The sequence below is a fragment of the Athalia rosae genome, chromosome 2, assembly GCF_917208135.1.
Source record: "Athalia rosae chromosome 2, iyAthRosa1.1, whole genome shotgun sequence".
NCBI classification, from domain to species: Eukaryota; Metazoa; Arthropoda; class Insecta; order Hymenoptera; family Athaliidae; genus Athalia; species Athalia rosae.
Window position 1 is genome coordinate 3,430,936 of NC_064027.1, and position 22,258 is coordinate 3,453,193.

General features: G+C 35.8%; 3 protein-coding genes across 19 annotated transcripts; 2 read left to right on the plus strand and 1 right to left on the minus strand.

Moving 5' to 3' along the window:
* The first annotated feature begins 15 nt into the window (after positions 1-15).
* Positions 16-2,072, plus strand: LOC105694021 (box C/D snoRNA protein 1). Its single transcript, XM_012414324.3, has 7 exons — positions 16-177; positions 288-469; positions 563-654; positions 798-976; positions 1,067-1,267; positions 1,353-1,477; positions 1,615-2,072. Exons 1-7 carry the CDS (start codon positions 158-160, stop codon positions 1,797-1,799), a joined length of 984 nt encoding a protein of 327 aa, XP_012269747.2. The 5' UTR covers positions 16-157; the 3' UTR covers positions 1,800-2,072.
* LOC105694022 (vesicle-trafficking protein SEC22b) lies at positions 1,852-3,976 on the minus strand. The gene is made up of 5 exons (XM_012414325.3): positions 3,711-3,976; positions 3,388-3,497; positions 3,154-3,314; positions 2,919-3,065; positions 1,852-2,800 (listed from the first exon to the last, which is right to left on the minus strand). The coding sequence occupies exons 1-5, from the start codon at positions 3,783-3,785 to the stop codon at positions 2,652-2,654; spliced, it is 642 nt and encodes a 213-aa protein (XP_012269748.1). The 5' UTR covers positions 3,786-3,976; the 3' UTR covers positions 1,852-2,651.
* Positions 3,977-4,428: 452 nt separating this feature from the next.
* On the plus strand, positions 4,429-22,244 carry LOC105694018 (protein transport protein Sec16A). Of its 17 annotated transcripts, none has more exons than XR_007277022.1 (22): positions 4,431-4,642; positions 5,301-5,353; positions 5,432-7,816; positions 8,101-8,824; positions 8,985-9,213; positions 9,315-9,746; positions 9,832-9,926; positions 10,034-10,250; positions 10,863-10,981; positions 11,074-11,230; positions 11,368-11,506; positions 11,600-11,867; positions 11,963-12,132; positions 12,256-12,840; positions 12,945-13,397; positions 13,666-13,698; positions 15,729-15,971; positions 16,427-16,817; positions 16,911-16,984; positions 17,482-17,529; positions 18,411-18,497; positions 19,373-19,454. XR_007277022.1 is itself a non-coding variant. In XM_020850551.2 (21 exons), the coding sequence occupies exons 2-20, from the start codon at positions 5,348-5,350 to the stop codon at positions 17,512-17,514; spliced, it is 6,753 nt and encodes a 2,250-aa protein (XP_020706210.2). In that variant the 5' UTR covers positions 4,431-4,642; positions 5,301-5,347; the 3' UTR covers positions 17,515-17,529; positions 19,373-22,244. The 17 variants fall into 17 exon arrangements, 15 of the variants coding, with proteins under 15 accessions (XP_048506305.1, XP_048506297.1, XP_048506301.1 ...); XR_007277023.1 differs by having other exon boundaries at positions 4,432-4,642; positions 17,485-17,529; XM_020850551.2 differs by lacking the exon at positions 18,411-18,497 and having other exon boundaries at positions 19,373-22,244.
* Positions 22,245-22,258: the final 14 nt, after the last annotated feature.

The window sequence follows — 22,258 nt, forward strand, 5'->3', positions numbered from 1 at the left end:
CTGTAATACTGTTAATTATATCTCACGATAGATTCGTATTGAGTATTTTTTTCGGAAATTTTGATTTTTTAAAGTAGCTCATTTGATCAGAGATGCGCTCTGTTGCTTCGAACAACGCGGTTGACTGAAGAATATAAACCGCAATTGAAGTTTAAAAATGGCGACGCACAGTGTTAAGTATGTCTGGATTATTTGGATAATTCAAAATATTAGATTTGACTCATATTACGGTGAAAATTGTGTCTGTATTTCCCAAGTACACCAGTAGTGTATATAATATCTTACAGGTTGGAACATTGTGAGGTGTGTGGAAGAAAGAATGCCAAATACACGTGTCCCAAATGTGAGGTTAGAACATGCTCTTTGGATTGCGTCAAAATACACAAAAAAGAATTATCCTGTGATGGCATTCGGGATAAGACGAAATATGTGCATATCAAAGAATTCACAGATCTAGATATCTTGAGTGGTTTGTCTATAGATTATTACACTTCTTATAAAAATCCCAGGTTATTCTCAGGTTGTAACAATTGTAATACCTACATATGTGCCTTCTTCCCAGATTATCGGCTACTTGAAGAGGTTGGTAGATCTGTTGATTCTTTCCAAAGAGATCCGTCGAAAAAATATACGAGGGAACGTGATTTACCAGTGGTGAGTTTGATAAAAATTATTTGTAAATTGAACCTCACATATTAGTCTATAGTCTGTCTAACATATTAAGTATGCACATGTGTCTATTCTTCCACTCTCAACAGCAGCCAATGATTGTAATTTTTATGTTTCTAACTTTGCAGCATTTGCACAAATTAAAAACAGCTGCGAATCAGAGGGATACTAGATTAGAGTTCTTGCCACAAAACTTTACTCGGCATAAAGAAAACACAACTTATTACAAATGGAAGACAAGAGAATTGTTTTGGAGGGTAGAATGGATTTTTCCACAGGCAGAAAATATGAAACACATTGAAACTCGGTATTGTAACATGATGAAAAGCTATTCAATCTTATGAATTTTCAAAGATTTTTTCATGTCCAAATAAAAATATACATTGTGTTATTTCAGTGTTCTAGAATCTGAAAGGTTGTCCACATTACTAGAAAGAGTATTAGATCCTTTGGCAGAGAAAGATGTAAGTAATGATACCATTGAGGTGATGAATTTGAAGATTATGCACAGAGACAGGTTACAATATTATCGAGCAGCTGGTCTCAACAACATAAAAATTCTTCTCAAAGCTGAGAAAGTGAAGAAATGCGATTCCAGGTTTGCCTTTAGATGTTTTTGATAAATAATCAATCGTGGGTCATAATAAATTCATTAACACTTATCACAACGTTATTTGTTCCAGGTTTCATGAGTTAGATTTCACAGAAACATTGCAAGAAAATTTACAAAAGAAAACAATCATAGAATTTCCTGTGTTGTACGTGATTCTCAAAGATCATATGGATATGTATGAGGTTCTGGATACCGGTGAGAGATTATATTAATACCTATAGGCACATACAAGTAAGAATATTGAGTTGTAGCACATTGGGCATGGTTCAGTTGTCAGTGTCTCCAGCTTCAAGTTTGATATGGATGTTCTGATTTGTTTTTCATATTATTAGATGAAGAAATGGATGAAAAGAATGAAGAAATACAGGAACCTGAATATTCCAAACGAAATCTCAAGAGAAAACATCAGACTCGTCAAAAGGACCCTAAGCAAAATCAAAGTGTGCCGGTTAATTTTTTTTTTGACAATGATCTAACTGATTCGGAAAATGAAAGAATGGAAATTGACAAAGTATGAGGTACTGGAGCCCAAAATCCAAGGTAAAATACATTTAAATGAACACTGAGAATTCAATATGCATTGATATTTTATTGTAAATAGAACATTCAATAGAATCGTAAAATTGAATTGCATACAAAGACAATAACTTTAATTGTAATGTGTACAGTCCATTATGTTACACATATTTCGTGAATTCCTGCTCCATCAGCGATGCTCATTGCTTCTGATATAACACCCAAAAATACTTGTACCATATGGAATAATAAATAATTTCATTGGACTTTCTAATTTTTATACATATCTATATATTTATGTATATAAATATATATAAATATGTTGGGCCTGACTGCCTGCGATGTTTCGCTTTTACATAAAGAATGATGTTACATTTACCCGACTTTATGAATCGAATGAAAGACACTTCTAAATTCTTTCGTTTGGAAGTTTGACTTAACGCACATGCAGCATAATATTTCAATTTTCTTTCTCAATGTACAAATCAATGTGTAGAATTTCGCGATTAGTTGCGCTATGAAGACCTAAGTTTATTTTATTACAAAAGAACTAACCAACTTAAAGACAACGGAAGTCTCTATGCAGACTCAGAATTAGCATTCACTCGATCATATTGGATTCAAAATTTTGATTCATCATGTTTTACAGATTATTCCATTTTTTAGAAACTCGAGTATACTTAGACACCCTATACTCGCGATATTACTCAGTGTATATAAATATATTTTCCATATCTATGGATGAAAAAAACCCCTGGAAAAACCATTCTCAAGAATTCCCATAGTTTTCAATGGATGAAAGTAGTTGGTTATCGTTCGATTCCATAACACAATTCACAATTATACTTCTCAATTATAGGATGAAAAAATACAATAAAAAGACTAAGAATGCAACTATTCCTGCAACTGCCTTAATATACATAGATTTGCTGTTCAAATGTGCGGCATCTTTTCTATATTTTTGTGACAGCATTGATAAATTTTGTGTCTTAGAATCCAATTCTGAAACAAGTTCGAAACTATCAGATATGCAGTACATTGACTGATTATTTGATCCGATTTATTGTGATGATTACTTGAGATTATCAGAGATGGTTGAGTGTTGCAAAATATCAATTACCTGAAAGTACGGTTCCCCTCTGTAGAACATCATCGATGTTCTGGACCATGATTCTTTGAACATCTTGTAATTGTGTATTTAGAGCATTCATATTTCTCCTAGACCTGCTGTCTGAGAACACTTTTTTTGCCTTCTGAATGTACGTGTCTGTTGAAGGATAAGATTTTTATTAATAGTTCTGCTATTCGATCGATGTGGATCTCATTCTTAAATTTAAATTAGGGAATGTTCTTACCAAATTCAATAAATGAGTAGGGCCTGGTAACGGTATTAACCCGTTTACCATATTGCGAATAAAACTCTTGGGCAATGTCTTCAAGATAGCTATATGCTATGCGTTTACTATAGTTACGTTCACATAGAACTAAGTAGCAGACTTCATTTTCTATAAGGTAACTGCAATTATGAATAGAAAAATATAATTGTACAGGGATTACAGTGATCTGAAAAATAACAAACAAGTACTTACTGAAATAGGTAAGGTCCTGTTTCTATAGTACATCTGGTTGGAGACTGTGGACCGAGTTTCCTGAACAACATTTTTGCTTGATTCTGGTATTCTAAAATGCTTCGACCGCTCTACATGGAATAAAACATTATCATTAATGAATACGGATAAGATAATAATTTACATTCTTTGTCAAATTTTTTTTTCATAAGGTACAGCAATGTCATATCTGAAATTGCTCATAAGGTCTTATACCGCAAGTTATGTCAGGCGATTCTTGGAATAAATATGGAAATGAAAGAAAAGTGACATTTCATCATAGCAGTAAATTTGAATAATCTAACCTGTTCATCGTCTTGCATGGTCGCAGCCAACGGCAAACCGTCTGCTATCCTCGCAATCATGGTCAGTAAAACCATTTTGGTTCAGATACTCTATAATCCAGTTTAATTTTAGTAAAAACCTCCGTTCTCTTCTGCCCCATTCATCAACGATCAACCTCAAATATTCATTCGTGTACGGCGCTGGCAACTGATGTGGCCAATATCGGGAAACTCCATTTAGAATGTACCACGTCAGTCACCGCAGGCATGTCGTTGACTTACTAGAAATTATAAAAAATGAGCAAATTCCAGCTAAACGATCATGTTATTTACATATAATCTAATCGACCTAGCGTACAATAATCTGATGAATATTTTCATGTAAAAATATATTAGTCAGTAAAATTGAATTTTCAAAACAAGTCCTTCGATTAACAATAGTCGGCGGTTGTCAACTACCATCGCTAATTATACTACCGCCTATATGTTTATCCTCGAGAAGTTTTTACTGATAACATTTTTCAAATTTGCCAGCTGCTGTATGGATTGAATAAAATATTTTCGCTTGAACTAAAGGCATTCAGATGATAAATTTGGAAATCTACTTATAATTGATTCTTGTAAACTGAACAATATAAAATCAGGTGAAAGCACGATCATGGATGAAATAAATTGAGCACCACTATACATATAGCCTTTACCGCTATCTGTTGGGGTATTTTACTCAACAACTTGACAATTGTCATGACCAAGTGGACTATCCACCTTACAATAGTGAACGGGAGAAATTTGTGACGTGCCTAACCCAGATTTTCCATTATCAAATGTTGGCGTTCGTACGGTTCTGAAGCGTGTTATGGATATAAATATGTGCTGATTTTATTCAAGAGTCATTTAATCGTCAGGTGAATGTGATGATGCGTGATAGCGCCTGTTAACACGACAGAAACTAAGTAAGTAAATTACTCGGCGAAATAATGGTTCTGCCAAGTATCCCCTCAACTGAGATAGTAATTTCACAGCTGGGACTACATTTTTTATATTTAGAGGTCCAGATTATTATCAATTTCTCGACAGGCATTTTGTAAGTAATGTAGAAAAGGCTGAAATTGACCTCGCATTTTGCGTTATGTAATTATAGCGACCATATAAATGCTTCTTTAAACAAATCATTTACTTCCGAACTTTGGCTTGGAGCCTTGACTTGATACTCTCATTTCTTCAACTTGCATAAAACTAAGCTTATTCATTTCGTTAGTTCTTAAATTCTCATCAACAGTCAGTATAAAATGTAAAAAAAAAGGAACTACCACAAAACTTTGCTGAAAATATTTTTCTTTTCGTCACATTTAGTGGTTTTGTTGTTCATTGATTGTAAGTCTTCAGTTTGATAAGAAAATTACAGGATTTCCTGCCACTCGTCATCTTTGAATGTTGAATAGAATTCATACCCTTTTCCCTTCATTCGATTCAGAGTTCGAATTCACATATTCCTATTGATTCAATAATTTCATTATGAATTGGAACTTATTAAAATACTGTAACATTGTATAAATCGATGGCAATCACTTTTTTGCAAGATAACTGTTAACATTTGATATCTATCTTTAGGTTCTAAATAGTGAGCTCCTGGTCTGCAGCATTGGAGCAATATTAATATGAACGTGAGTTAGTTAACATCAATGCTAGTTTCACAACATAAACCGATAAACATAATTTTACCAGCTCAAAATTTTATTCAGAATCCATATCGAGCGAGGCCAGCTAGAGCTAGGGTGGACCATGCTTCGGTACCTGCTTATGGTTCTCGGAATCAAAATACATGGAATACTATGCCACCTCAAGGGCAGCAGGGTACACAATCTTCCAATGTTTATCAGCAACCATCAAATCCCATGATTCAACCTCAGCAGCAACAACAGCCACAGGATCCATGGGAATGGAGTACCGACAATGGTAATAATGGCAATAATGATTCGTGGAATTGGAGCGTTGATCAAAAGTCAGAATCACAACAGCATTTGCAGCAACATCAGTTTCCATCCAGTCATGTACATAGTGGTCAAACTAATCAAAATCCACAGCCAGGAATTCACTATCAGAATGCAAATAGAAACAATAGACCTAATGTACTTAATCAATATCCCACATTTGATGGGACTTCATCAAGGACTAGCTTAAGTAGTGGATCAACAGCAAATCATAAAGAAGCATATAATCAATATACATCTTACGACTATGATCAGTCACTACAGCAGCGGCAGAAGCAGCCGCCTCAGCAGCCACAACAACAGCAGTATCATGTACCTCCTAGGCCTAATTCTAAGTCAAGTCCGGCTTTACCTGATCATGTACAATGGTCTGCAAACAGCCAGCAGGTGCCAAATTTACCTCCAATCTCACAAAACCCTGTAGCTCGTGAGAGTATTGACAAAATTCAAACACCTCCACTTCCTCCTCCAACAAACAACTACAATTGGCATAGCAGTGGTCAACCTTCCTCACAATATCTGCAGAATCATCCCAATGCCACTGGCAGTGGGACTTGGCAGGAACCTTTAAACAAGCAACAGTCTATGGATAATCAGAATCAATGGCAGCCTTCAGTCCAAGCTTCTCAACCCTTCGTATCTCCTAAGGAATACTCTCCGCCAATTAACAATGAAAATTCTTCTAATTGGAATAATCATCAGCAGCAAAGTAATTTACCTAATCACTGGCCGACTAACCATTTGTACGGTGCTCCAAATGAATCAAAATTACCTGATTATCATCAGAATTCTGCTTTTACAACGACAAATCAATGGCAGCAGTCACCGTACCAGTCGTCAAATCCTTCAGAAGAACCTGTGAGTGGGCACTCTACTGCCATGATAACCAATCAGCAAAATAGAAATATTCCAACAAATCTTTTGCAGCAGCCACTTGCTCATCACGAAACTTCTAGTGCTAATGATTGGACACCTTCGCCAAGACCTACAGAGTTTGCACGAACAGAGCCAGATACACCGTCAATGAATCGTCACACGCAGGACTCCACCGAAACAATAGAAAGTCATAAAAGTTTAAACGATTGGCAACACAATCAATCTCCCCCATCACAACTTTCATCTTCTCCAGGCCCCTCAGTCTCTCTATCATCCAATAGCGTTGAGCAAATTGTGTCAACAAAAAAGCAAATTAGTGAAAGAAAGAGATCTGTGGGTATGCCAGTTTCGAGTGCTATGCTCTTGAGTGACCCATCAATACAAACCAAACCAAACGTCATTGAACGAAAATCTTTGGACGAGTCCCATTGGTCTGAACCTGAAATTAATGCAATTCCAAATAATCCGGAAAATGTTGCTGCTCAAAATAGCAGTGATGTAGACTGGTCTACCACTGATGAGTGGAGTACTGTTCCAACAGGAGGTGATTTATCTAGTGGTTTTAGTCAATTAAGCCTTTCTGGTAAATCTAATAAGTTAGTAGAAAATCAAGCTCCACAGTCCGATATGCATTCCTCCTTTAACTCCAATGATGGCTGGAACTCTCAACCAATCTCTGGATCTTTGTCTGAAAATTTATTGGCAAAATCATCACGTGAAAGTATAGCTAATGCGCAGCCAGACCATTTCCGTGATGTCTCTGAAAAAGTTCAAGCTGCCGAGACTGACAGACAATCGGATAATCAATCTATCCCTCCTCCACTGGGCTCTCAAGAACATACTTCGCCTCATACATATCAAACCGATAATAGCCGGGTTTCTGAAGTTGCACCACAAAATGCTGGATACGATCAGTGGTACGCACAGCGTAATACTGCAGTACAATCAGAGAATAACTGGTACCGTCAGGACAACCAGAGTAGACCACAAAATTGGACACCTGAGCAGAATATTGAAAATTATGAAAACATACAACAGTCTGCCGAGTTTGTGAATTTAGAAGTTGTGACTCCTATGCTACAGAAACGGAATATTTACGGATCACACGATTCCATAAATAGAGAAACTTTAGATAACGAACCTAAATCAGGCACAAGCCAATTGAAGGATCCGGCTGTTCCAAGAGACTTGCAAGAAGACATCAATAATGTTGAAGTACCAACTCTACATCAACCACAACAATCTCTTCAAGTTGAACAGGTAATTGTATTACATGATTTTTTATTTCTTGAAAACTACTCATTTGAAGATTCAGAGCATTGAATATTCACGAATTTTCTAGAGGTTTTCTAGAGGTCTAAAAAAATTTAAAAACATTAGACTATGAGTTTTACTGGTAATATTCTTCAAATAAAGAAATTACTGTGATTCCTTTTAATTGAGGTGATTACAAAAGTGCTTAATTAGTATGTTTTACAAGTGAGCGACTTCTTCCTCTTCCAAAAATGTGCCTATTATTCCATTATTGTTTGTATTATTTATAGGGACCGGACAATTACGAGTTTGCGTCAAATGATAGAAATACATTCTTGGAAACTGGTGAATTAACAGATTCTCATCAGCAGCATGAGCCTTCACCACCTAGCCAAGAAGATGAAAATGATGAGGTTCCAAATGATATTCCTTTCCTAAGAGAGGTGCCTGGCCAGTCGAGTAATTCGGATCCTCGGAGAAACGATCCAACAGGCCAAGAGCAGAACATTCAAGTTGGTCTACGCAATCTGGATCCTCGTAGAAATGATCCTTCTGGGCAAGAACATAACGTTCAACCAATGAGAAATATCAGCGATCGAACTGAGCGCAGAGATGTTCCTTCAGGTCAAGAACGAAATATTCCCTTGCAAGTACGGGCTGATACAGAGTTACTCGAGCGCCGAAATGATCCTTCTGGTAGGGAAAGATCATTGCCTCCTCAACAGTTTAGAAATGATGCTCCATCAGAAAATCGCAGAACTCTGCCAGATACAAGACGCAATGATCCGTCTGGTGAAGAATGTCTACAACCACAGCTTGTTCCAGCTCCAGAACCAACTGACTTGAGAGAAGTTCCGGGAAGAGGAAACGATAGTGAAGAACTCACTCAACCAGTGGATAATGGTGTGCGGCAAATCCCAGGGGGAGCTTCACATAGTGAGGGAGTCCCAATTTCTAATGATAGAGAGGATGCGCGAGTAGTCCCTGGATCTCAAAAAGGAGCAACACTCACCTGTTAGTTGAGCATTTACCAATGCTTTAGTTTGCTTTTAAGTTGTTGTTTAATATCCATGGAGTAGAAGAATGAATTCTTACCATTGAAAGTAGTTTTTATGCTCAGGCAAATTCACAACACTCATAGTAATAATTGAAACTTTTTTATCATAATCTTCAGCTGGAAACCCTAAACATGATCAATCCAATGAGACTCGGAGCAAACGGGAGGAAGCAGTTGGTGCTTCATTGGGTGAAAATCAAGGTGGTAATGTCCAATTGAATCGGAGAGATTCGTATGAGGAAGGAGATGATGAAGGATCTGGAAATAGTAGGGAGGAAAGCAGAGAGCGGCGAAGGGAGAGAAGTTCAGAACGACGTGGATATGAGTATGACAGAAAAAGCAGATAGTAAGTAGGAACGTTTGAATCCGAAATCAAAGTAGTTCCTGTAATTATTTTAATGCTCCTCTTAGAATGTAAATTATATGTCGGTTTTTTAATTCTTGTAGTTACGACCGTGACCGTGATTACGATGAAGATTATTATTACGAACCGAGACGAGGTGTTGATTTCGAACGAGCCTACAACTCTCGAGAAGATTTGGATCGTCGTGATACCTCATACCGTGATGACGAGCGACGCCACACAAGTAGGGATGATCTAGATAGACGTGGCAGAGAAAAAGAAGAGCTCGATAGAAGAAGCAGAGGTAAGGATGATCTTGATGATAGAAGAAAAAGGGATAATGATAGAAGAAAAGTAAGAGATGGAGATACACGGGCAAGAGACCCAAGAGACTATGATCCGAGATATGTGCGCGATAGGGAGTACCCTGATCGAGAAAGGGGAAGAGAGACTGATAGACGGGGGCGTAGGTACGAAGACTATGATCCACGGGATTCCTATAGAAGAGATTATTATGAAGATCCTTACACCAGAAGGTGATACTCAATTTTTTAATATGGTCATATTATGAAGAGAAAAAATAATGTACGTAATTTTTATAATTGAATTCTGGTATTCTAGCTCGAGGCCATCCAGCAGATCATCCTATAACGACAGAGATCGAGACTATTATACGAGGGGTAGAGATCCTTATTATGGATATAACGGTACGAAAGGTGATATGCTGCTTTAATCTTTCATAATTATGGTTTTAATCCATACTCTGGTCTGTTGAGGTTCATTTTCAAGTAAACCTGGTTTCGATTTACTTTCATTTGCTCAGCGTATGGCGGGGGTTATGCAGATTATACTTCAAATTATGGAACAAACTACTATGCATATTTGGAGAACTTGAGGCGTACGAATCCTGCTGCTTATATGGAATGGTATCACAAATATTATGCCTCGCAGCATCAGCAGCCGCAGGCTGCTCGAGGCGGTGTCAACTATTCAGAGGACAGGGCAAGTGTTCATTCGGGACGTAGCTCATGTGATGAAAGGTGAGAACTGCGGGTAACATAAACAGTCAATTTATCTCATCAAAATAGCTACATCTTTATGTTAGTCACCAATTTGCAAACGATGTAGAGGAATATTAAGTAGATACATTGTCACAAAATTTTTATCACCCATCTATTACACATCAGATTGTTTGCAAATCCAAGTATCTCCTTCAACTCTCCGAATAAGGCACTATACGTCTCATACTTCGGGTCCCCTGGTTATTCGAGGAGCCCTTTGTGGCGACACAGCACCGCATTGCACAGTTTGAATAGGTGAGACTGAGTGACCCACACACTCAGTTCAAGGTTTAATTCTAAAGTATGCTCGTCGTATGATGCTAGCTGCTTACAGACGTATGACTATTATTCTTGCGATCATTTTTCTGCTGATTTCGAACAAGTTGCTGAAAAAGTGTTTGTCTTAGAACCCTTACATTTTCCATCTAATCATTTTGGATAAATTCTATTAAAATTTACCACGTGCCAGTATCTAAGTAACGGAATAATATTACTTGACGGTTGTAACTGGTTCAGTTTTGACCAATCATCTCGATGTTTTTTTTTTCCATTGGCTTTCATCCGCATATCATTGACATAATCTTACTTCAGCTTGTGTAATAGGACAACTGGTGATAAACGCACCCTAGGTGATATCTCTTTATTGGAAGATACTGCAATTGGATCAGCCCGATTAACTCCCACCAAATTTTCTACGTCTCATGTTAAAGGTAAACCATTTGGTTAAATAATCTCATGTGAATTTACATTTTATGCAGGCAATGAATTTGTCTGTATATTCGTTTATTTTTTAAATTTTCAGTTAGTTTCTCAACCGGCTCATTGGTTCATATGCATGCAAGCTATCCTGCTGATGGAGAACTTGCCAGAGTAGATATTCTTCGTGTGTCAAGTTTACTTGCGCATGATCCCATTGTGCGAGAACTAGTGGCATACCCTGGCCCTCTGATTAAGCAAGTGTAATTACCATTCTCCAATTTAAGCATGCGAATCAGTTTTTTGAAAGAGACCCTCAAATTTCATTCACGCAGAACGGCCAATATTTTATGTCAGTTTAAATCTATGACTAATTGAATTTTAATACCTCAAAATGCAGGGGTGTCACCCACAAAAAAACCATTATCGAATATTGTGAGGCGAAAATAAAGAAAGCAGAATACAGTGAAGATGTGGACGATCCACCGTCATATATATTATTGTACGAGTTGATGGTGATGCTGATCCGCCAAAATGGGGTATTGCTATTTGTTGAATTTAGTCGAAGTGTATGGATAATATTTTCATATTCGTATTGTATCATGACTGAAGGAATTCATAAATTTTTATAGAATGTTGTTGGAGTTGACATAGCGGAGCTATTGCTCTCCAATCAAAAGTCATATCCATACAATGAAAAACAAAGGCCAATTCATGCCAGAAGGGAATCAGTGATTTCTCAGAAGTCCGTTGTTACGAGTGGAGATGAGCTCAATAGAGATACTGCAACACCTTTGGATACAGATGAGAAACGCAATTTAAATAATCCACTTTCCATTGATCAAGTCACAGATCATTTTAGGGAGTTGCTTTTATATGGGTGTGGCCAGGAAGCATTAGGTAAAATTTATTCCATTTCGTTCCAGAGATTAGCAGGTATTGATTCAATATAATTTTCATTTCTACGATTTGGTATATTTCGCTCTAATTTCCAGAATATGCAATGGACAATGGACTCTGGGGTCACGCTTTGTTTCTTGCTAGCAAGTTGGATAAACGAACACACGCATCGGTCATGACTCGGTTTGCGAATGGATTGACGGCAAACGACCCGTTGCAGACATTGTATCAGCTTCAGTCTGGTCGAGTACCGGCTAGTGTTACGGTAACATATTCAATTTTGCATTATCTGAAATGAATTGAAAAACAAATACAAACGATCACCAATGTAATAAAGTTTTTATTTGATAACTACATCATTCTATAATCGATTTTTTCTTTCTTTCAGTGTGTCGCGGAGCCTAAATGGGGAGATTGGCGACCTCATCTAGCAATGATAATATCGAACACATCCCCTAATCCAGATATTAATCGTAAAGCGATCACCACCTTAGGTGACACTTTGATGGGGAGAGGTCATATACATGCAGCCCATTTCTGCTACATTTTGGCTCAAGTTGATTTCGGGCCTTATGGAGCGCCAACTAGTAAGCTAGTTCTGCTTGGTTCAAACCCCAATAAGCCATATAAAGAGTTTGTTACCAATGAAGCCATCATGTTCACCGAGATTTATGAATACGCCCGCAACCTCAGCGAACCTGGCTTTATGCTCGTTGATCTACAGACTTTCAAATACGGGCTGGCTGTGAAAATGGTTGATTATGGACTCACAGAAAAAGCTTTATTGTACATCGAACAGATTGCTGTAAACATTGCTCGTGAGCCATCAAAGTATCAGTTGTCGTTTATTGAGCATATTCACAATTTAGGCGACAGAATTAAGTATAATGATCCAGTATGCAAGGACTCAATTGATGATGCTGCGAATCTCACATGGCTCAATAATTTGAAAGAAATTGTTGATAAGTGCAAGGTAGTTCGATGCCCTGGTTTTTATATAACGTGTGCCTAGTAGTGACATATATTTAGGTACATGTTCAGCAGTTGATCTTATATACGTATGCCCAATTGTTACAGAATGGAGAAATTATTCAAGAAAGTATGTACGACACACACGCTACAAATGATGATAATAACATTAATCAACCGCAAGAACAATACAATGGTCAGCAGCCTCAACAACATTGGGGTGCGTGTCAACCTGAATATCACGATGGTCCAACTTCTCTCATGGAAGTGCCAACAGTTGACGTACAAAGAGAGTGGCAGCCGATGTCGTTGCCCAATACTATCCAGGACCCGTATACTTCAAATAATCAAAATCCTCAGTATATTGAGAATTCGCCTGATGTCACTCAGAACCAGCAACCACAGTCACAATTAGATTATTGGGGACAGCAAGGTTATAGTCAACCTGGTTACACTGCTCCAGAATATTCTCAGACCGATCTACAACAACAGCCTGAGCAGTCGCAATATCGGAATGAACAAGTACATACCGATAATGTACAACAAGAATGGAACTATGAGGTAAGGCATTTAAAATGAACTACATTGTATTAGATTGCGTAAATTAAAAATATATCATCATTGTGCATTTTAACATTTCACTGAAACGTGACATTCGTTGTTTCATTCATATTCTAAATGGTTATTTATTACGATCTGGGATTTTGGATAATGTTCCAACTAGTACGGAATCGAAGTTTATTTAATTGGTATTTAAAATAGAATGCAAGTGCGAGTTGACAATCAAATTAATCATGTCATCTCTTTCTTGACACTCTCTCATGGACAGTCAAAGAAGGAAGAGAAGCCACCTACACCTGACGTAAGTAATCTTACAAGCACTTCGTATAGCACTCTCAGCTTCAGTCAACTATCAGGTTCCTCGACAGATAATTGTCTGCGTCAACGCCGACCACTAAACAATCCGGACTTAAATGATCGTACAAGTGTGCAGCAAAATCTCATTAATCATGATAGTATTTCATTGCACACCAACGTATATACCTCTAAATCTGGCGGGACGAGTTATGAATCACAGAAAACTTTTAGATCTGCGAAGTATCCCAAATTGACGTTGTCGTATCCAGACATACGATCTGGCAATAAAATCAATGTTAAAAATTCAAAAATCAAAATTGGTGCAAAATTAACAAAGCCGCCGAGTTCTCAACCTCCTGTATTTTTGAAGTGTAAATCTAAAATCATTACTAATCATCACTCAACACTAACTTCTGATAGAAATGCAGGTGATGGATCTGATGACGATTTGAAACATGAACCACAAACTGTAGATTCAAACAAAAATTCCGAAATTCCTCATGAAGCACCACTTCTCAGTGACTTAGATGTACAGCTCAATGAAAGTAACTTTTTATCATCTGAGCAGCTTAACTTTTCTGAAAAAGATAAATGCCCAATTACTGATCCTGCTCACAGAAGCCAGAGTTTAAGACAGTATTGCAGTTTTGATGAAAAAAAAATAGTTAGAGTCGCACCTCATATTCGGAGAAAAGACATTATCTGTGATACTGTCGATGCATGGTGTGATGATAATGATGTCCAATTTGGCAGAGAGCATCCATATTATAAACCACTTATTTTCCGGGGAACGTATCCTATAGATATGCCTTTGCATAACAATTCAATGACCCGTTTGCAAGTAAGACGAAGTATACAATCTGGCAAAGACATATCCAAAACTTTTGATATTGATGTTCCTATAAACGATAGTATTTAATACACTAATGAACGATAACAACTGTCCTTAATTAGGTATGTTGAATTCACAGTGACAAGCCATATGGCTGTGCATTCACCTCTGACGTATCAGCCCCAGCCTTTTTTAAAATTTATTTATGTCTTTATATTTTCCATTCAATAATCTGTAATCATTGATTACTTTTCAACATTTTTCTGGAAGATACACTTGAAATTCATCATAAGCTCATTTTACGAATAACTCATTCAAAAAAATCAGAACCAGAACCCCTAGAAAATCAGTTTCTGAAATAGTTTCTGACATTTATTGGTGATTTCGAATGAAATAATTCCTAATGTTGTTCGGTTATTTCCTAGGTGTGCAATATCTATTTATAAACGTTTGTGACATAGGTGTACATTTGGATGTGATGTTATTATTACATTGTTATTATTAGTGTTATGATATTTATGCCACAAATGATTTTTATACATGTATTTACGTGTCTTTAAAAATACATTATTATGTATAATATATGGCCATACATAAAAATACCTATATATAAATAATTGTTATACAACGAACAGTGTGAAATAAAGCTATTCTATTGTATTTAAGCTGTAAATTTTCAAAAAGGATACAAAATTAGCGTATAGGATTTTTGATTTTCATGCATATATATTTTGATCAAATCTATAATTTTCTACATCTTTTTTCTGATTGCTAGTTAACTAACTGTTCTCGTGATTATCTAACCACCTTTATGTATCATTATCAAACTTTGGCCTTCATTTCATTTTTCATTCCTTGATCAGACTAACTTGAAAGTTTGTGTTATCATAACAATGCAATAAGTAATCATATGACTTCACATAGCATTGCATGATAGAGACTTCGAACTGTTCTTTGCACTGTTAATTATATGCACATGTATATGTTGGTTTCTTAGATGTCCAACGAAAAAATAAATGTTATCAAATTAAAGATTTGCAAAGTTATTCATTGTTCACTGTGATGAATACATCTTAATAATGAAATACAATATTACAGTATTTTGATAGAGAATAGTGTAATGAAAATCACATTATTGCAGTAAGCAACGATAGACTTTGCCAGAATGTAGTTACGATAATTATGTGTACATTTTGTTCCAGCCGCAGCCAACAATAAGTATGGGACCATCCAAAAATAAGCAATATGATCCCTTAGCAGAACTCGATGCTTTGGATAACCCAACACAATCATCAAAATTAGCTGGAGGATCTAAAAAACCTGTTGAGAAACCATCAGAAAAGAAAAATGCTGCCAGTGGGAGTTCATGGTTTGGTGGATTCTTCAGTAAACTTGCTCCTAAGCCGAAGAATCAGATGATTTTGCCAGATGATAGTGACCCAACGGTGAGAACATTATGATTTCATAAATTTTTGGCTGAAACTGCTCAGTTGTAGCATTGAGGTATGAAAAATAGTTTTATATTTCATCTTATGTTAACAAGGGCTCGCGAAGGTCCTTGTGGTAGTAAGTCAACCATAGTCGGAAAGTGGAACAGTTGAAGGCCAGTATAAAATAAGTTTAATAATTCAGAAGCAAATAACATTAAATTTAATTATTTTATACTGAATAATTACAAAAGCTTTAACAGCGAATTGTAACTAATTTAGAAATGTGATTTAAATACTACGAATTCTTAGCGCTAGTAATTTTACCCTTGAATGTTAATTTAAAAAATACGACTCCGTTATTTGGTGAATTTCGGTTTTGTCGAGAGTTGGCAAAAATAATATTCATCGAAGCTGTTTGTAAAGAAGTAAAGGCCATGGAATCAGGTGTCTATTGTCTTGTGTTGTTCCAGATCGTGTGGGATGCTGTTGGTAAAAAATGGACAAATAAAGATGCTGATGGGGACGAGAGTTCTGGCGCCCCACCACCTCCACCAAAAGCTTCTGAAATGGGCTTCAGATTACCTCAAACAGAATCTTTACCTCCAGTAAAGACAATGCCGTCTTCTGTTGACCATTCAGGTCGATTTGATGAAGTCTCTAATAATGTTGTTCACAAACCACCCACTGGAAACAACATGTTTAAGATGCCAAAAGGCAGAAGTTTAAGAGCAAACTACGTTGATGTAATGAACCCTGGTGGGTCAAAAAGTGGTGCTGCTGCACCATCTGTAACACCTCCTACAGCTGCCGCACCAATGCCCAATACTACAACTTCACCTCAATTCTTTATTCCTGCACCAGGTATTGAATTACTTTTTTGCATGATTTAATAATTTGTACAAATGTTACAAGGTTACAGAAAAATCTAACACCCATGTGCCATTTATGTTTCAGTGAATGATCCAGGTGCACCAGTTGACTTTTTGACCTCTGCCTCAGTAGCTAATGGTGAAAATCTACAGCAAGGGGTAAGTGACAATAAATAGAGTTAAAACATAATGTAATTTAATTTTGTATATTTCGTACGCACAATTATTCAGTACATAGAATGAAGAACAATACAGTTTCACGCATGTCTTCATTGTACATAGATATGTATGTACACGCTGTACAATGTATGAATATTCACTTTTGTTTTTGTATGCTCTATTTCGATGTTGAACATGGCCTCGAAACTGTAATGTTGTAAAACTTGATTTGAAATAGGTAAAGATGGAAGATTAATCGTTGTAACAAACTTGAGTTTATCAAGCAGTCAGATTAATTTTTATACGGATACTATTATAGACAAATGTCTAGTTAATATGATACAATTGTTGCGCTATTGCATTTTAATTTTCTGCTGTTCAAAGTATCTTATCTTTTTATGGGTGGATAGACTTCTGAATAAATAAGTGATACCGACACATTCCACACACACTGTATACTTCAAACGTAATTCATACTTTCTGTTTCTCTTTACAAGCAGTCTGGGGAGCAGAATGGCATTGCCAAATAACAATTGTTACCAATAGTAAGATGATTATTTATTAATTCGATTATTTTTCACTTCTGTTTTTATATTTTCACATTGCTTGTTTACACATTTGCATTTTTTTCCACTCTGGAGCCTTTTATTCTTGCCAAAATAATGTATATATCTTTTTTCATATGGCAAATATTTTGCAATCACGTGGCCCATTTTAAATTTTTCCAACTAATTTCATGCTACAGTTAGATTAGAAATACTGCTATTTCATCAGACACTTTTTTTCAAATGACAAATGTTCACATTATCGACTTGTCCAACATTCTAGAGTACATACATAAACATGATATTGTGGCATTGATGAAGCATTTTCCACATAAATTGTTTGAATACTGTTACATACTGTCAATAACGAGGTAATATCAAGCTTCAAACCCATTCTGTTGCTTATTGTATGAATTTTGTGCGAATATTCCTAATATGCTACAGTAGATTGTACTTTTTTTGCTGTTGATGGTATTATTGTTTCAATTTTTCTCTTACATTTGTCATTATTCATACTAAATATGCATGCTGTTCTATCGGTGTGTGACCTTTTTATGAAACAGTTCCTAAAAATTAGAATGATTCTTTCTTCAAAAGTGGAATAAACTGAAGGAAAAATTTTTCCTTTTATATAACACCCATTCACGCATTACGCAGCATTAGTACTCGGGCAAACGATTAAAAGTGAATGTGCTGTTCAACATTAACAAGAACAATGATCGTTCATTTGAGCTTTGAAATGCTTCATTTTTGGAACTAGTTTAGTACCAACCTACCTATGAATGCTCAATGCTGTGTAATTGAATCAAGTGTAAATCAGAATGGTTCAGAGAAAATATCAATTCTTGAGACAACATTGTTGTGTTGTATGTGCAATTCAGCTCTCTCGGTGGAGCTCGGCAAGCTCGCTTTCTCGAGAGGTACAGAGCTACACTATGAGGGATCCGCGTCTCCTTCAACAAGAAAAGGTAATATTTCTGAACTCTGGTATTATTTACTCCAACATATTTGATATAGTATCAACATCAATTTCAAAGCTTGTCTACTTGGATGATTTGAAATTTATATTTCTAATTCTTAGTTGTCACTTGTGATGACTTTGCTAAGCATAATAGGCGATTGAGCGAATCAATGGATGGTAACTTTCCAGAATCAATAGTCTTTCAACATGTTTTACTTGTCCGTCACATCGCTTGACGCTCAAATGAACAGACACAATGTGGACATCTCAGAGAAGATCCTAGATTGTGAAAATCATTTCACTGTATTTCAATGACTTGTTGCTCGCATGTTGTACACACACATTCACTGTATACTTTTCTATTACGCGAATCCTACCCATGGCTTGCAAATGATAAATACGTTTGCATCTGCAGGATATCTTGTTATTGATTCAATGCTTATGGACCCAATGAAGAATCTCGTGATGTACAATGAACGAAAAGTATACTAAAAGGGAATTACTTTTTGCTAGTTGAGCTGGTTTATATGCTAGAATTATACTCTAATCACTTCAAATTGACCTCAATAATTTTAAGCAATTTGTATTGCGTCTGTTGCGTTCATTTTTCAACCTGGGAGGTGACTGTGCCTATGGCATATAATAATATCAGTGCAAGTATGGTGCAAGTAGAAAAACGCTATTTAGTATCAAGGTGTTGGTTTTTGCAAGGCAACATTTTTCAATTCACCTAATTAATATGAGGAGAGAATATTAAGTGCTTCTTAGCCACAAATTTATCTTTGAGATGTAGTTTTATAGTTATTTTTTTTTCTATAGATGAATTTAAAATGGCGTATTATTTTATACCTTCAAATGTAATATGAAATTTTACATTCACAGGGACCAATGATGTTTAATCCTACAGACGTGAAAGATTCTGCATCAAAAAAGGCTTCTCGGAGTAGATATCCTCCTCGATAAACAGATACTTTCCGCCACAACTCATGGCCTGAATATACATTTTTACACATCCACTGATGGATAACAAGCGTGGTAAATCCAATAATTAGGTATGAATATAATACGTGGTTACGTTATGAATACTTAGGCAAAAAAACAACATGATGCGACTTTGCTTATAGGATAATATAGTGTTCTAAATGAGCAGTGTGTCTTGGGCTATTAATTCGATGCCTGTTTCTTGCAGTTACTAATTGTAAGTAGGAAAATGTTATGAATTTGAAAAGGCAAGCTCTTGAACACAGATGCACGAGCAAAGAAGCTAATGATCAGATTCTTTTTTGTTTCTGTCTTAGCAGATATTAGACAAATTGAGAAATAGTGTAGTTAGGTTGCAAGTTTTAAGACTACTTTTAAGTGAAGGATACAGTCGAGTTGAGTATTTACACAATTATTCTATGGAGCTCAATTTCATTAGCCAAAAGGAAAATAAACATTTTCGTAATATGTTCTATTTTGTATATAAATACCGAGCTCCAGAATCGAATTTGTAATTTTATAACACAATTCTTATGCGATATTATTGACAAGTGAAAACTGCGTTCCGAACAGATTGAACAATAAATATAAACTAATATGGTTTTTTAAACTAACATAAGACATCCAATTTCACTGTAAAATTCTGCATTTATTTTTTTCGATCATTCTGGAAGAATTCTTTGGTCCACCTATGATTGTAAATAAAGCCCTTTATCCTTTATTTAATAGTAGTTACAAACTAATATAAACATTAACAATGGTGACACTAATAATTCTCAAAAATTTATGAGGAATTATCTTACTGAAGTTGGTATACGCTGCTACTCAAGGCTGATTTTTTAAACAATAATAGAAATATCGCAGACATCACTTGAACCGTTAAGCTTGAACGGATGTATAGGAAATGAAGTTATAAAAAATTATCTGGTAATCAGAACCATCGTTATTGTATGCTTAGCAATATTTGGAATGGCATTTTTTGCGAATATGCGCTCGTATAGCTACCAAATATGCAATGCAGCAAAGAAATCTAAGAAATTTCCTAGCATACTCGTGAAACGTTATTGTTAGTCCTAAACCAACAAGATTGAAGCAGTATCTGGGTATTGGAATAGTGGCACGACTTTGTCAGCAATTGTACTGAAAAAAACCAACACTAACTTCTGAGCTAATACTGATGCTGCTATCCGAATAACAAATAATTCTAACTTACCATTACAATGGTGCTCGCGTACGATGTTTAATTTTTTCTGTAATCTAGTAATGTTTTGTCGATCCTGCTGCCCACTGCACGCCTTAATGAAACGAGCTGTATATTTTGTTATCAACATTTATGAATTGTAGTGCCGCAATGTTTGTTAATAGACGAGGTTCGCTTATAACGATGCCTAATAAGATCCACTTGTACAGACGTAATGAAGTTGGCCCTTTTATTTTTGATGGCCTAGAATACTTGTGTTTTGAATCATTGCTTTTTTCAATTAACATTACACCCTGTGTGGTGTACTATTATGGGTTCTGGGTTTCTACTGACCGAATTTCCGTGTTATTGATAGATGGTTAGGATTGTTCATTTCCGTTATTTGTGTTTTCGCGAAACTAGTTGCATTTGCAAAGCATTAAACACTGTTTTTCCAAATTGCTCAAACTAAGAAGTTGATATATTCGTCACTTCAATCCAAATGATATTTATTGTATATAGGAGGTATGTTGGCTGCCGTTTTCGTTGAACCTTATATTATCCTTGGCGTCAATTGAATAATTTTAATTATGTAACTTGTTTAAGAGTTTCCAACTAAAGAATGAAAAAAAGGGATTGTTTGGGACTGACAATACTTGTTTTCTTTGCCCAATTATTCGTTAGACAGATGAATCATTGAAACAATTACAAACTCATTTATGTTTTTTAATTTCCTTGAATTAATATTATACGGTGCTTTAATTGTCATTTTCCGCAAGCAAAGCAGCTGGTTTTCTGTAAATTTTTTCCAGCTAAGTAATTTATACAAATACCTATTTTACCTGTGAAACTTTGGTTTATGTTGTTTTTCTGTAATGCATTGTATGTTTATATCCTCATTGAATCCTTATTGTCTATCTATGTCATGTTTTTGCAAGTGTGAACATAGATCGTGTTGAATTGAATTAGCGAAATATGCAATTCGGAATATTGTTACTGTGAATGTATAGAGATGTTATCAGAGGATGAATTTTCGAGAGTACATTACTTTCGGCATTTTGACATATTCTTACTGGTGCTTGTTCTTGCGGACAATGATTATATTCAGCATTTTCCCTTTGCTATCACAATATAGACATGTTCAGCAATTACTAATTCTATTGTCAAAATCAAGTAAAACTACGTTCATGTAAGCGTTTCCAAGGTTGTGAATGGTTGTCTCTTAATCGTAATTATAAATGTTATCTCCAACTAGCTCGATTACGAATTTTTCTGTACTTGCAGTTGTGCAATGATATGTATTCATACCTGTAACTACCCACTGAAGAAACACATTGAGGTACCGCTAATGCAAGAAAGATAGACCTGATATGGTTAGTGTTGTTATGAAACAGCAGTATTATTGGAGCTGTATGTTATGTATGAGTAAGATTGCTAAGCAATGTGATTTGGCTTGAGATGTAATACATTATATGGATACCATTCTTTCAGAGTTGATGTACGTTTATGGGTAATATGGATAACGTGTATTATATATTATTATAATTGATGTCATTTACGAAAATGATAATAAAATATATTATGAAATCAAAATTAAAGTTGTCGGA

Coding starts and splice junctions, on each gene's coding strand:
- LOC105694021 (XM_012414324.3), top strand. CDS start 158: ATGGCGACGCACAGTGTTAA. Junction 178..287: donor ATGGCGACGCACAGTGTTAA/GTATGTCTGGAT, acceptor AATATCTTACAG/GTTGGAACATTGTGAGGTGT. Junction 655..797: donor GGGAACGTGATTTACCAGTG/GTGAGTTTGATA, acceptor CTAACTTTGCAG/CATTTGCACAAATTAAAAAC.
- LOC105694022 (XM_012414325.3), bottom strand. CDS start 3,785: ATGGTTTTACTGACCATGATTGCGAGGATAGCAGACGGTTTGCCGTTG. Junction 3,066..3,153: donor CTACTCATTTATTGAATTTG/GTAAGAACATTC, acceptor ATCCTTCAACAG/ACACGTACATTCAGAAGGCA. Junction 2,801..2,918: donor GAGGGGAACCGTACTTTCAG/GTAATTGATATT, acceptor AACTTGTTTCAG/AATTGGATTCTAAGACACAA.
- LOC105694018 (XM_048650339.1), top strand. Junction 11,507..11,599: donor TGCTGATCCGCCAAAATGGG/GTATTGCTATTT, acceptor AAATTTTTATAG/AATGTTGTTGGAGTTGACAT. Junction 12,133..12,255: donor GAGTACCGGCTAGTGTTACG/GTAACATATTCA, acceptor TCTTTCTTTCAG/TGTGTCGCGGAGCCTAAATG.